At 43.1% G+C, this 13,994-nt stretch overlaps 1 protein-coding gene across 1 annotated transcript in view; it reads left to right on the top strand.

Moving 5' to 3' along the window:
* LOC118095602 (aldehyde oxidase) overlaps nt 1-13,994 on the top strand; it is a 56,945-nt gene that overhangs the window by 892 nt on the left and 42,059 nt on the right. Inside the window, exons 2-9 of the mRNA XM_035136851.3 lie at nt 1,151-1,208; nt 4,428-4,524; nt 5,015-5,123; nt 6,461-6,587; nt 6,865-6,926; nt 8,068-8,154; nt 9,104-9,184; nt 10,574-10,718. Of these exons, the coding sequence (XP_034992742.2) occupies nt 1,151-1,208; nt 4,428-4,524; nt 5,015-5,123; nt 6,461-6,587; nt 6,865-6,926; nt 8,068-8,154; nt 9,104-9,184; nt 10,574-10,718 (766 nt within the window). The remainder of the gene's footprint in view (nt 1-1,150; nt 1,209-4,427; nt 4,525-5,014; nt 5,124-6,460; nt 6,588-6,864; nt 6,927-8,067; nt 8,155-9,103; nt 9,185-10,573; nt 10,719-13,994) is intronic.

Below are 13,994 nucleotides of genomic sequence, written 5' to 3'. Positions count from 1 at the left end.
CCACAATATAATTGGCCCACAGGTGTAGCCCTGAAGCAGCCAATCACGCAAGGCCCATTGTGTAAATAATGTATATAAGCAGATGGTTTTGGGAAAAGAGCCATTCTTCTTCTCCTCTTCTCCTTGATGACTATGAGCTGAATAAAGAGCATGAAATTCACTCTCGACTCCGAGTACATTTCACCACCCCTTGTGCGCAGTTCTCCAGCATAATAAACTCACAGTGGCAAGGGTGTGCATATTTACTTGCTGGAAACAAACAAGGGCATTTAGATTTTTTAACATACGGAGACTTTTAACATACTGGCTGATGGGCGGGCAATAAATAAGGAAATGTTACACCTCTGCTGCCTCTAAATCCCAGATTTTTGGACTACATCCCAGATTTTTGGACTACATCCCAGATTTTTGGACTATTGGGAGGGGAGAGTGCTGTTGCTCTCATGTTCAGATTACAGGCTTCCCACAGGCATCTGCTCAGCCCCTGTGACCTAGATGGGCCATTGGCCTGATCCAGCAGGCTCTTATGTTTTAAAGTTTCAAGGGCATTCATGGATAGTGCCCGTGATATTAGTTCCACCCCTATATCTTACTTCCATTTTATTAACTCTTAACTTTGTCATTTTAATTTCATTTTTTAAAAGGCCCTTCTATACACTTCTGCAACGTACTACCACGGTGTGGACTAGGTTGCTGGTTTTAGTTTTAAAAGCACTGCCTTTCAATCTTGATTTTTAAAAGCATTTCCTCACTGGCAATGCTGTTCTCTCAAGCCATCACTACTCATCTGATTTCCTTTGCAAAAATTTAAAAAATCAGTTTATCTACCCCCTATAGAACCCCCCCCCAAAACCTATCCTCTGTGTCAGGGAACCTTTGACCCTAAACTACAATTCACATCATCCCTGACGCATTGATGGTGCTTCCTGGGGCTGATGAGAGTTGTAGTACAGCAACATCTGGAGGGCTATAGGGTCTCCAACTTTGGTCTAGACCTGAGCTTACCTATATACCTACATTTCCCAGAAGCCTTAACTAAACTACAGTTCCCAGGATTCTTTTGGGGTATCCACGACTATTAAATGTGGTACAGGAGTGCTTTAAATGTGTGCTGTGGGTATGACCACCTGGTTTTCATCCCCCTCTGCAGATAGTGGAGAAGAATGCTGACCCTGAGCAGACATTGTTGCCTTATCTAAGGAAAATACGTATCCTTTCTTCACTTGTGGCAGCCCAGAATCAAGTCAACTGTTTCTACCCCGTTTCTCGCTCATCTCCTGTTCTTTCTCACTCTCTTACACTTCTTCACGCACACCAAACAAATCTGTCATTAAGTCTCTCAGTGCTTGCTTTTTTAAAAACCAAAATGCAGGCTCAAGGAAAGGAGTCTGCATATTTGCTTTCCAAAGCAGGGCTGAGGAAGGGGGTGGATAACCTCTTCCTCACTTGCTGTTTGGGGGCTCAGAATGCCCCTCCCCAGTGCTGCTTTCTCTCCCAATGGAAGATCTATTGGCATTGTTGAATGTTCACATTTAAAAGACATTCTAGTCAGTGGTTAGAGAGTCTAGCCAACGCAGGTGTTCTAGTCACATGTTCCAATGCATGCGAAGGGAACAGCACTTTACAAAGTAATCTTGCTTCCCCGCATCACATGTGCCAAGTAACACCTCGTCCTCTGTGCCTACAGGCAAAACATGGAGACATGATCTGGAACTCTGAGCACCTTGTGCACACAGCTGTAAATACAAAGGTTCCTTCCTTGAAGGCATGAGACAAGTGAGCAAAACATACTCATATAGGACTATTGCATTGGCTGCACAGGGCTACTGGAACTAGCTTCATTCGAACACTGTCAACTTCATCTGCCTATATATTTTGTAGTACCATATTTGAAAGGGGAGGGGAGGAAAATGAAGGTTAATTCAGTTTTATGAGGGTCTAGCATTTGGCACCTTGAAAGAATAATGGAAGATTACTGTACATCCATTTAGATAATTTTGTATCCCATTTTCTTTGGTTTAATTCAGTTGTTGATGTGGCATTAAATTTATGTGGTTTTGTACTGTCTGTAAAGTTTTGTGGCTAGTTTGTGACCAGCCTGTGAACTACACAATAAACATAGAAAGGAAACGGAGGGAGGATGCTTTCTGTATTACACGAAGTCCTTTCCATATCAAAAGCAAGAACATGAAGTACTGAGCAATGCACATCTTGAAAAGAAGTAGTAATTTAAAGTGCCTTCAGAATTTTTGTCAGTTATATAAATGTGAAAATTTCCATGTTATAACATCGCTTCAAATTGATTCAGATGTCTTCAGATTATGCACGGTTTATACTAGGAAGGCCAGTGTTATTTAACATAAACTTTCCATTTGTTTTTAGTGCTGGAGATGTTGCACCCGTTTTGGATTGCTAGTCATTTTCGTAAGTCTGATGATACCGATAATAGGATTTTATGCTTGGATTAATGATTTCAAACAGCACATAAGCCTCTGTTATGAAAATGTAATTGCTTCTTTTTGTTCTGTAGCACTCATTAGTTTGTAGCCTACCGATAATCTTTCCTGCAACAAATCAACTTTGCGCTTCTATTACTTTAATTGTACCTCATTTAACTCTTTAGCACTGACTTGCCCAGAATAAACTTGAGGGAGGAATCCATTGAACCATCACTTTGGAAACACTTGTTTTCAGGAGTGATGGTCCCCATCTCCAACACAGTTTGAAAGCCTTGCAGTCCAATGAAGTGCGTGTTTACTCTGCAGTAAGTTTTTCTTAGTTCAGTGACCCTTACTTCCAAGTAAGTGCATGATATTACATCCTTAGCTTGGAAAACATAAACTTCTGCTTGTCACAAAAGTAACCCATGAATCTCAGTAGGTTTATTTGGACTGGTCATCATCTCTCAACCTACCTAGCCTATGTGGCAAGTTTGTTATGAGAATAGCATTAGGACTGGGTCATATGACACCCTGAGCTTCTGGGAGGAATGGTGAAATAAAAGTACAATCAACCAACCCAAAACAGATACCCTGTTTAGGCCTAGTAAAGGTCAGTATTGCAATGTGAGAGTGTGCCCCCAGGCTTCTAATCTTGAAATAATATATGGGTGGGGATGTATGTAATCTGGATTTTTGGATATTTTGAAATTCTGCTTCAAGGCAGAATTTCTGCACCAAAGAAAGCTAAAATATGCAGTTGCACAAATGAAACTTATAATTACTTTTATTGTGTTCTTTATTCTGCTCTAGTAGTGGGAAAATAGAGAACACTAAAGTCCCTTGCTGCTTACAGTCCTACTGAGTCCCACATCCCAGCTTTGGATAGTTAACTGGCTATTGCCCCCATTTTTTCAAGCAACCTCCCTTCACAGCCATAAGGGTTCCCAGATAATATGTTTGTACCTTTTAATGCTTGATGGCAGAAAGTGAGGAGGAATTAAAGAACCTTTTAATGAGGGTGAAAGAGGAGAGCGCAAAATATGGTCTGAAGCTCAACATCAAAAAAACAGATCATGGCCACTGGTCCCATCACCTCCTGGCAAATAGAAGGGGAAGAAATGGAGGCAGTGAGAGATTTTACTTTCTTGGGTTCCATGATCACTGCAGATGGTGACAGCAGTCACGAAATTAAAAGGCGCCTGCTGCTTGGGAGAAAAGCAATGACAAACCTAGATAGCATCTTAAAAAGCAGAGACATCACCTTGCCGACAAAGGTCCATATAGTTAAAGCTATGGTTTTTCCAGTAGTGATGTATGGAAGTGAGAGCTGGACCATAAAGAAGGCTGATCGCCGAAGAATTGATGCCTTTAAATTATGGTGCTGGAGGAGACTCTTGAGGGTCCCATGGACTACAAGAAGATCAAACCTATCCATTATGATGGAAATCAGCCCCGAGTGCTCACTGGAAGGACAGATCTGTGAAGCTGAGGCTCCAATACTAGGCCACCTCATGAGAAGAGAAGACTCCCTGGAAAAGACCCTGATGTTGGGAAAGATGGAGGGCACAAGGAGAAGGGGACGACAGAGGATGAGATGGTTGGACAGTGTTCTCGAAGCTACGAACATGAGTCTGACCAAACTGGGAGGCAGTGGAAGACAGGAGTGCCTGCCGTGCTCTGGTCCATGGGGTCACAACTAAACAACAACACCTTTTAATGTGTATTGCCAGAGGACAGGGGTGGGGAAACTGTGACCCTCAGGAGGTTGGTGGACTACAAGTCACATCAGCACCAGCCAGCATGGCCAGTGTTCAGGGCTGATGAGTGTTGTGTAGTCCAGGAACATATGGAGGACCAATGGGTCCCTGTCCATGTCTTGTTATATGTGGATGGAGTAAGACAAGCTTGTCCCAGGAGCAATGGTGTTCCAGGTTAAAGCAGACAGAAAATATGTGTAGTTTTCCTCCTTAACTGCAGCTTTTTCAGTCCGTCTTACAGGTACCAAGTATGGCTGTGGTGGAGGCGGATGTGGTGCATGCACTGTGATGATCTCAAGATATGAGCCTATCACTAAGAAGATTGTGTATCCTTTCGAGCCAAGAGACTGGTAAACTACACATTGCAAATCTCTTCCTTGGATGAGGGATATTGTTGGTTTAGTATGTTTATAGCTGTGCCATGATTTCCATGTCAGGGACTTGAAACCTGTAGCCCTCCAGATGCCGTTGGGCTCCCAACTCCCATCAGCCCAGGCTAGTATTGTCAGTGGAAAGTGAATGCTCATGACTCTATAAAGGTGACCGTCAAACATGGTAAAGTGTTCTTTACATAGTATTTTTCCGTATTGTGCTGGGGGCTGTTTATGGGAAAGTGACAAAAGTATAATACAAAACAAACCAACCCAGAAACAATTGAGCTACATTAGCTCAGTGCATAAATACAGGCGGTGGCCATTTTAGGCAGTTCCAACTGAAGTGTTTAATTTTAAATATATAATTATAATGCACACAAATAATAGAGGCAAATAATATACATATAATAAATGCTAAACACATTCTCCTTTACAATCCAAGTCATTATTCAGCCAATGCATGCTTGATTCCCATATGTTCATTGCATGGCAGTGCGGTCATCACTGTAGAAGGAATTGGAAATACAGAAACCAGGATTCATCCAGTTCAGGTAAATGCATGCTGTAACTTGTGGGAGATTTTTTATTTGCTCCATGTACATTTCAGCAACCAGCAGTGCTGTGAATATTTATTGGGAACCGTCCAAACCATGAACACAGTTGCAGAGATCTGAGTATGGTGCAGTTGAAACCTGCATCCAGACTATAAGAGCACATGCACATGTGAAAATGGCTACAGCCATTCCATTTGTATCATAGCTAAGTACATTTTAATACATCAGGCCATGGCACTACGGTAATCCAGAAAAACATCCAGCTTTGCAGGTTACTCTTGAGCGGAACATACAGTAGCTCCAGCTATTCATTCACGAAGAAAAAGAAATAATTGTGTTTTATTACAATGTCGCAGTGAAGGCAAAGATACCAGCAAGAGATCCTCACAATGTACAAGTCTCCCCTGAGAGTGCACATACACACACACACTAATAATGGTCATTTTGCTAATTTAAAATAACTTGTGGCTGGACTTTTTGTCCTTCCAGAGATGGGTAAAAATGTTTTTGTTTTGTTTTACTTTAATTTTGCTTAATCAGTAACTTTAGATCTCACCTTTTTTCCATCATGAAGCTCAAGGCAGCGTACATAAAGTTTCTCCAGGCAGCCTGCTCTACAGGCAGCCTGCTCTACAGGTTCTGACCTGACTCAGTAAGGTGGCTACAATCTTCCCCCTCAAACCATGCCCAGGGACATTCATAAGACCAATGGTGGGCAACTATGATTTTTGTATTTTAGCTCTTGCTTTGTGATTTTATTACGGGGTTGTTTTTTAATGTGGAATTTAAACTCTTGTTGCCTGTTTCAAATTGCTTTTCTGATGTTGTAGGCCTCCTTGAGGGGATTCTTGGGTCTGATGTGGCAAACTATAAGTAAGTCAAGCCCTAAGTATCAGACAGGACTACTCTCATGTGCAATACATATGTAGCCCTCCTGGGCTTTCCCCTTTTTTCCACTGCATCTGCCACTTGAGGCCACTCGTGTTGTAGGTTGGCTCCCTGTTTTAGAATAGGCAAAGCCAACATGGTGCCTTCCAGATATCGTTGAAATTCCCAACACCCATTAGCCCAGGCCAGCTTGGCCAGTAGTCAGGAATGATGGGAGCTGTAGTCCAACAAGGTCTGGAAGGTACCACATTGCCTACTCGTGTTTTATAACAGCAATCAACTCATGTGCTCTCGCAGCAACACATGCAGTTCCATAAGCAATAAGCCTTTGGTGACCTTTATAACATTTCAGGTTCAGCTCCTGCATGAATTATGAGCAGGCTTTCATTTAAAATATCTGAATAAGAGAATGTGGTAATCCTGCAGCAGGTTTTCCATTGTCCCAGGAACGGATTGCCAAAAGTCATGGCTCTCAGTGTGGCTTCTGCACCCCTGGAATGGTGATGTCGATCTACTCCTTACTGCGCAACCAGATGGAACCCACATCAGATGAAATGATGGAAGCTCTAGCTGGTAAATAGTTTGAAGATAATTTTAAACTCTGAATTGTTTTATGCTGCTTTTATCCGCTGCTTCTTAACTTGTATTTATACTGGATTTTTAAAAAAACAAAACCCTCAACATTTCATTGCTGCTGTTTCATGTGTAAGTTGCCCTGTAGATTTTTTTTTTAGGGTAGCATAAAAATCTGTTAAGTACATAAAAATAGTGATTTTTAAAAAACCTACATTTGTGGTTTGGGTCTTCTTATCTTGAAGAAATAACATTATCTGTTTTATTGTTTAATTAGGTAATTTATGTCGCTGCACAGGTTACAGACCTATTATTGACTGTTGTAAAACCTTCTGTAAGGTAAGTGTGTGTGTGTGTGTGTGTGTGTGTGTGTGTGTGTGTGTGTGTGAGAGAGAGAGAGAGAGAGAGAGAGAGAGAGAGAGATGGTCTGTTCATCTGGTTCTCTTATTTCCATTTGATATTGCTCTCTGTGACATAATTCTGCATTCACAGATTTTGGGATAAAGGGCATAGCTTAGTGGTAAAGCATTTGCATTTTATGCAGAAGGTATCGGGTTCAATCCTCAGCATTGCTAGATTGTGCTAGAAAGGACTCTTGTTCAAAATCCTGGAAAGATGCTGCCAATTAGTGTAGAGTAGATGGAACTATGATCCAACACAGCTTCCTATGACCTACAGAAAAAAATGTCAGGCACGATTATGAGATGGATTGCTGATTATAAAACGAATGCATTGTTACCTGCCACCCCAATTTCCTAGTGATGCAAGATTCCAGGGGTTCCGGGCACTTACCCTGGATCCATGTTTCCTTTTGGAAATTAGGCACAGTGTAGAGTCTTTATGACATATGATATGGCATATTTACACATATATGCAACCTTTAGGCTACAATGGAGGGACTCCCAGCATCAGGGCCGTCTTAAGCATAGCTGGCGCCGTGGCGCGAACTATCCCTCCGGCGCCCCCCTCCTGTTTCCGAGCACGGCTGCCGTGCGGGCGGAGCAGCGCGGCACCCCCCTGGCACCTTGCGCCACCCAGCCTTGCCTTAGGGCCGGCCCTGCCCAGCATTACACTTTAAGAAAGTCTTGCTTTTGAATTCAACCTGGGATTCAAACTGACCTCGGGCATGCTTCTGACCCTCTCTCTCAGTGATTTCATTGTACCTGCTTAAATTGCTCCCACTGATACCAGTGGGATGTAAAAAGTTTAACTGAAAAGGTATTGTGCCTTTTCTTTTTTTTCTTTATAAAGAATTGTGGTGGTTGTGCTGAATTCCATGCCCAATACCAAAATTGTTTCTGGCAGTTCAACTGCAGAACTATTAATATATACATAGATACGTGAATACAATTTTTTTTGGGGGGGGGCAGTTCCATTATTAGCTAAAATAAAAGTTCAGTCTAAGGCCTTTTTGGATCATTGGAAGCCATTCCACTTTTTGCTTATATCCATATTTCTCTTTACTGAATTTTGTATTTAGGAATCCTCTTGTTGCCAAAATAAAGTTTATGGGGATTGTTGCTTGAATCAAAAAGATTATTTACCTTCACCAACTAATGAAAAAAAGGTAAGTTATCTGATTAACACACTCCCCCTTTCCTATTTTTGTTTGTTTGATTGATTGTAACAATTGTTGGTGGCAAGAACAAAATTGGTATAAAAAGAGAATTCCTGGATGCCAAGATTCACATTTGAGGCAGGTACTATTTGGAGACAGAACCCCAGCAGAGATTGAAAATCACAAAATATGCAGCAAAGCGGGGAAATATATGTTCTTAGGCTTTTAAAATATGCCCCTGTGAGTTCCTTCCATAGTTGCCCTCTTCCCCATCATAGAAAAGGCTACAAATTTGGTAAGTTAAATGGTTTACTTACAAACTCTCCAAAGATCAGGTTCATGTGCTTTTTCGTACATCTGTCAGAAAACACAGGCGGTGAAACTTGGCTTAGTTACAGTGGTGAAAGTTCGTAAATTATTGGTATAGGAACACACACAAAAAGGCTTGTTAGAGCCATGTGGCTAAGCTGCAGCAATTATTAGCCTCTTCACAAGCTTTTCAGGTGGACTGAGCTAAACAAAGGCCACTGTTCATGTGGAAGAGAATGATTCAGATTAAACCCAAGAACCAGAGAAAGTACCGTGTTTATCCAAAAATAAGACACCATCTTATATTTATTTTTCCTCAAACAAAAGCCACGGTGGCTTATTTTCAGGGTATGGCTTATTTTCGAAGAAACATGGTAAGTAGATGGAATAGGCAAAGACCCATAGCACTTTTTCCTGCCACTGTATAATTGAACGAACTATAGCCACCCTAATATGAGATGATAGCCTTATGCTAATAAAGGCCAATAACAATATGAGATGATAGCATAACACAGTCACAGTGATAAATGCCAGTTCTTCAGGGCAAAGTCTGAAATCTACCCAACTTATTATTCAGTTTGTAAAATACACACTCTTGTTGATTTCAATGGAAATTCACACATGTGTGTACTGTCTTTCTCTTTTTAAGATTTGTACAGCACTATTTTCTGCAGAAGAATTCCAGCCATTGGATCCCACCCAAGAACTAATATTTCCGCCAGAACTCATAGTAAGAAGAATTAACATACATACAGCATGCTGTCTTACAACTAAGAGCCAATTTCCACTATCATTTTAATGTGGTATTTGGGGTACTGGGTTAGTCGTGAACACTGAATTCGTGAAGAAGCAACCTTGTTCTGTCCCACGGGTCCAAATACAGACCAGGACAAAGGTTTGACTGATGCCCCGCAGGACCCTGTTGCAGGGATTCCAAAGAAAGATGCACAGAAGGCCAAAGCGATCGGCTCTAGTGCTTTATAAAAGAGATAAATCAAGAGACTTGCAGCAGTGCAATGCAAGGTTCCTTGCTACCGCACCTCAGGGCAGATGTTGTAGGGGCAAACACCGTGGCTTTGTCCATGAGGAGCCATTTGTATATGAGTTACTTGTACAAAAAGCAAGCTATATAAGCTGGCAGCAATAGCCCAATTAACCATCCCCACTTCCATCCATCTCTCAGATATGGGGGTGGCTGACAGGCAGGCAGAGTGAGGAGTCTCCCCTCTCCCAACTAACTGAACCAAAACTAAGGTTTCAGAGCTTCATAACATACAGAAAATCATGTATGATTTCATTTTACAGCTCACACCAATTAGTTATATTGACTACCAAGATACATACCTTCCAACTCCCGGTTAGAAAAATCCGGGATCAGCAGCGCTGGCACCGGAAGTCTCTTCCAGACATGCATAGAAGCAACTTCCGGTGCCAGCGCTGCCCAATTTCTGGTGCCCAGACAAGGGCAGAGCGGCACCGGAAGTCGCTTCTACGCATGTCCAGACATGCTCAAAAGCGACTTCCAGTGCCGCTCTGCCCAGATATGGGCAGAGCACCCAAAATTGGTTCTGCGCATGTCCAGACATGCACAGAAGGAGCCTCCCTGGCAGGTACTGAAATCTGGGGGATTTACAGGATTTTTTCCCAATCTGGGCTGCCAGCGGGAAACGGTTTAAAATACGGGGGTTTCCCGTGAAAAACGGGAGACTTGGCAGCTATGCCAAGATGGTGTTTACAGGCCTTTGGGAACATTTGGTTCTATACACCAGCAGCTCTGATAGCTTTACTGTATGCCCTGATTGTAGAATGCCTTAATAATATAAAGCTTCTGAAAATAGGCTGAACTTAGCAACTGCTGAACCATCCATTTGACCTGAGTTGGAACAGCTGGCCAAACGCTTTGCCAACAGTGGGGTTTGCCCTCCAATAGCTTATCTACAACTCCCCATACCTAAAGGTTGTCCTAAGGCTACCAGTGTGGCAGGGCAGCAGTGCTTAACTGACCTCCCACCATCCATGTTGCTGTAGTGTCCTGGGAAGGAGAGGGGCAAGGTCAGTGCAGTTCAAACACACTCCAAAGCATATCAAACCTCTGAATCTGATACTGTTTTCCCTACAGAAAATGGCTGAAGATCAGACACCACAAACACTTGTTTACCATGGAGAAAGGACTGCATGGATTTCTCCTGTAAATCTAAATGAACTTCTGGAACTGAAAGCCAAGCACCCCCAGGCACCTCTTGTAGTAGGCAATACTGCTGTGGGTATGTAGATTCCATACATAAGGGAGCAGCTCCCCCACTATGAGCTATTGCAGTGGTTCCCAACAGGTGGTCCGGGGACCCCCAGGGGTCCGCGAGCTATGCCAGAGGGGTCCGCAAGATGCTATTAGAATAAAAAATATATTAAATATATTTCGTATGATAACAGATTTTTTGTTTTGGCCGCTTCCTGCATGAGCAGAGTCTAGCGCAAAACTAGAATTAGATAGAGGCAGTAGTTCTGCTGTATGCCGTTAGGTGGCGCTTTACAAACACTACTGTTCTGCAAAGAGGCAGCGCGCACATTCTACTAACGCTCACCTCCCCAAGATGCTTTGCGCGCGTCAGCTTCATTTGTGCGCTACTGCGCAGGTACCCTGTCTTCTCCATTCCCCTCCCTCCTCCCTGGCGCGCTCTGCCTCTTTGCAAAACAGTAGTGTTTGTAAACAAAGCGTTGTTTTTCGCGGAAGCTACAGTTCGCGTAGTTAAAAATGGACCGTTGGTTAAAAAGTGGTTCGTTAAAATGACAAAGGCCTACAGATGAAGAGGAAGAACTGTAAAAAACGTATAAATATAAAATATAAAAAGACTCTTAATTTGGCTCTCACTTTTTAATTTTAGGATTAGGAATTAATGGGGGTCCTTGTCACAATAACGGCTCGATGAGGGGTCCTCGAGAAAATTTTGTTGGGAACCCCTGAGCTATTGAAAGTCAGCTCCTGGTTAAAGTTAGATGATTTGTAGTAGGTGATCTGTGTGTGGGCCGTGGTTTCATGGAGCTGCTGTGATTTATTCTTTCTGTAGAATTTCGGCATATCCTGTTACTGTAATACCAGTATATGTATCACTGCACACCTTGAGATCCCCAAAGGAGCCTTGCTTTGTGGCCCTTCGTTAATCTGTGAACTCACTGTTGAAGTTTTTGTGATAAACTGCAGCTTTAAAGTAGACAATTAGTGAGTTAGCCAGAAGCTAAGTTAAACAAGGGAGTTTTTGCCTGGAGACAGGGAAGTATGTTGACAGGCTGCTGATTGGTTTAAACTCCCCCTATAGGGAGACAGAGAAGCATGGTGACAGGCTGCTGATTGGTTTAAACTCCCCCTATAGGCAGCTTGGCACTAGCAGTTCTATGCTGAGGTAAAATGGAGCTGTTTAGAGAAGGAGTTTGTGAGGAGAGTTCTGAGAGTCTGTGTATATAGTAACTTGTACAAAGCAGCTTATAATAAAAGCTACTGTTCATCAAGTTCTGTTTCCTGAGTCCTGGATTACACCACCACACTATTGCGCTGCCTGCTAAATTCTCTGCTACACTTCAATAGGTTCTGGTGCCCAGGCTGTGGTTTCCAGGTTAGTGGTGTGCCAGTCAAGTCGTGGACGCAGGGGTTGTGAAGTCTCCCAGATTCTTAGCAAAGGAGATGGTGAGGACATGCCTGAGGTGATCAGTTGTAGAGTGTCGTGGTATTGATGCCAAGAGCTGATTGGTGGCAGACCCAAGTCTAGAGGACGACTGGACACAGACAGTAGACACAGACATGCAGCATCCAGCTGCATTATCATTTGAGCGTCTGAACAATCATAACTATTTGTTGTGGTCCCAGAGGATTCAAGCTACGCTGCAGAGAGAAGGTCTTTGGAATGCTGTGTCTAAACCTCCTTCAAAGCCTGATGCTGATCATTTGGAGCGGGATGAGAGGGCAAGAGCTACTATTGTGTTGGCCATAGATGATATGCAGCTACCCCATGTGCGTGAGTGCAGTTCTGCAAAAGCTGTGTGGGTTGCTCTCCGGAATCTCCATGTGCGGGAGACGGCAGGTTCAAAGCTGTCTATACGTAAATCTCTATACAAATCGCTGCTTCAGCCGGGAGTGTCAATGCAGGACCATCTCCACGAACTGCAGATGAAGTTTGTGGCTCTTCTGGAGAGGGGTTGTAATTTACCAGAGGAAGAGAAAGTCTGCATTATTTTAAGTTCACTTCCTGACAGTTGGGACAATCTTGTTCTATCGCTGGAGTCAATGCGAGAACGGGATTTGACACTGGACTACGTCACTGGCAGGTTGCTTGAGGAGTGGCAGAAGCGGGTGTGCAGACAGTCGAAAACTTCTAGTGTTTTGACAGGGAGTCGGTCTGTCAAAAACGCCAGCAGTTCTGAAGTGAAGCTGGTGTCTCAGCGTTCTTCAGAAGCTGTCAGCGAGGAGTCTGCATTTGCTGTGCGTCGCTGCTATAGATGTGGATCTTCAAAACATCTGCGTAAAGCATGTCCAGAAGTGGCAGGTTCTGAGGATCAGAGAAGTCGTCAGCAGAAGAAACGCGGCAAGTCAAAGCAGACAGTGCAGTACGTCGCCGCAGTGGTCAAGTGTCCAGAAGATGAAAAAAGCATCGAGTGGGTGGTCGATTCTGGCAGTTCAAGGCATCTGGTTACATCAGAGGCTTTGTTTTCCAAGAAGTTGCCTAATCCACGCAAGCAGGTCGTGCTTGCAGATGGGAGAAAGTCTGAAGTGAAGTCTGCTGGATCTGTCTTTGTCCCAAGTCTGCGCACACAGTTGGACAATGTTCTGTGTGTACCTTCATTGCAAAGCAATCTAATGTCTATATCATGTCTAATGCAGTCTGGTTTTTGTGTGCAGTTTAATGACAATTGCTGTGAGATACAGAAAGACGGTAAGACATTGGGAAGGGCTTTGCCAGAGGGTGGTGTGTTTGTGCTAAAAGACAATGACAGAGTTGAGGATTCTGTCCTAGCTAGTGGTGTTTTACAGCAGAATTGTAAAAACAAGGCGTTACACCAGCATTGTTTACATTTATGGCACCGACGCCTAGGTCATTCTAATTGGCGAAGTGTAATTAAAATGCCAAAGCTGAGTGATGGCTGTGAGCTGCAAAGTTGTGACAAGTTTTTAGACTGCAATGTGTGCAAGCAGGTTAAGTGTCACAGAGGTCCGTATCCTAGCAGCCAAAGAGTAAGTGAAAAGCCATTTCAGCTGGTACATGCCGATGTATGCGGTCCTTTCAAGCCTAGCAGGGGTAATTCTTGCTATGCACTGGCAATTATTGACGATGCTACCAGATTTTGCTGGGTTTATATGTTAAAGCACAAGGGGGAAGTTTTTTCTAAGTTTAAAAGCTGGGTTGCCTATGTAGAAAGGCAGTTCTCTTGCAAAGTCCAGAAACTTCAGTCTGATCGCGGAGGGGAGTTTTTGTCTAATGCGTTTCAGTCTTGGTTGGCAAGACGTGGAATTGGACATAGAAAAACTAATCCTCATTCTCCGGAAGAGAACG

This window comes from Zootoca vivipara, chromosome 1, assembly GCF_965207765.1.
Source record: "Zootoca vivipara chromosome 1, rZooViv2.hap1.1, whole genome shotgun sequence".
Classification (NCBI taxonomy): domain Eukaryota; kingdom Metazoa; phylum Chordata; class Lepidosauria; order Squamata; family Lacertidae; genus Zootoca; species Zootoca vivipara.
This window is presented reverse-complemented; position numbering and strand designations above follow the sequence as displayed.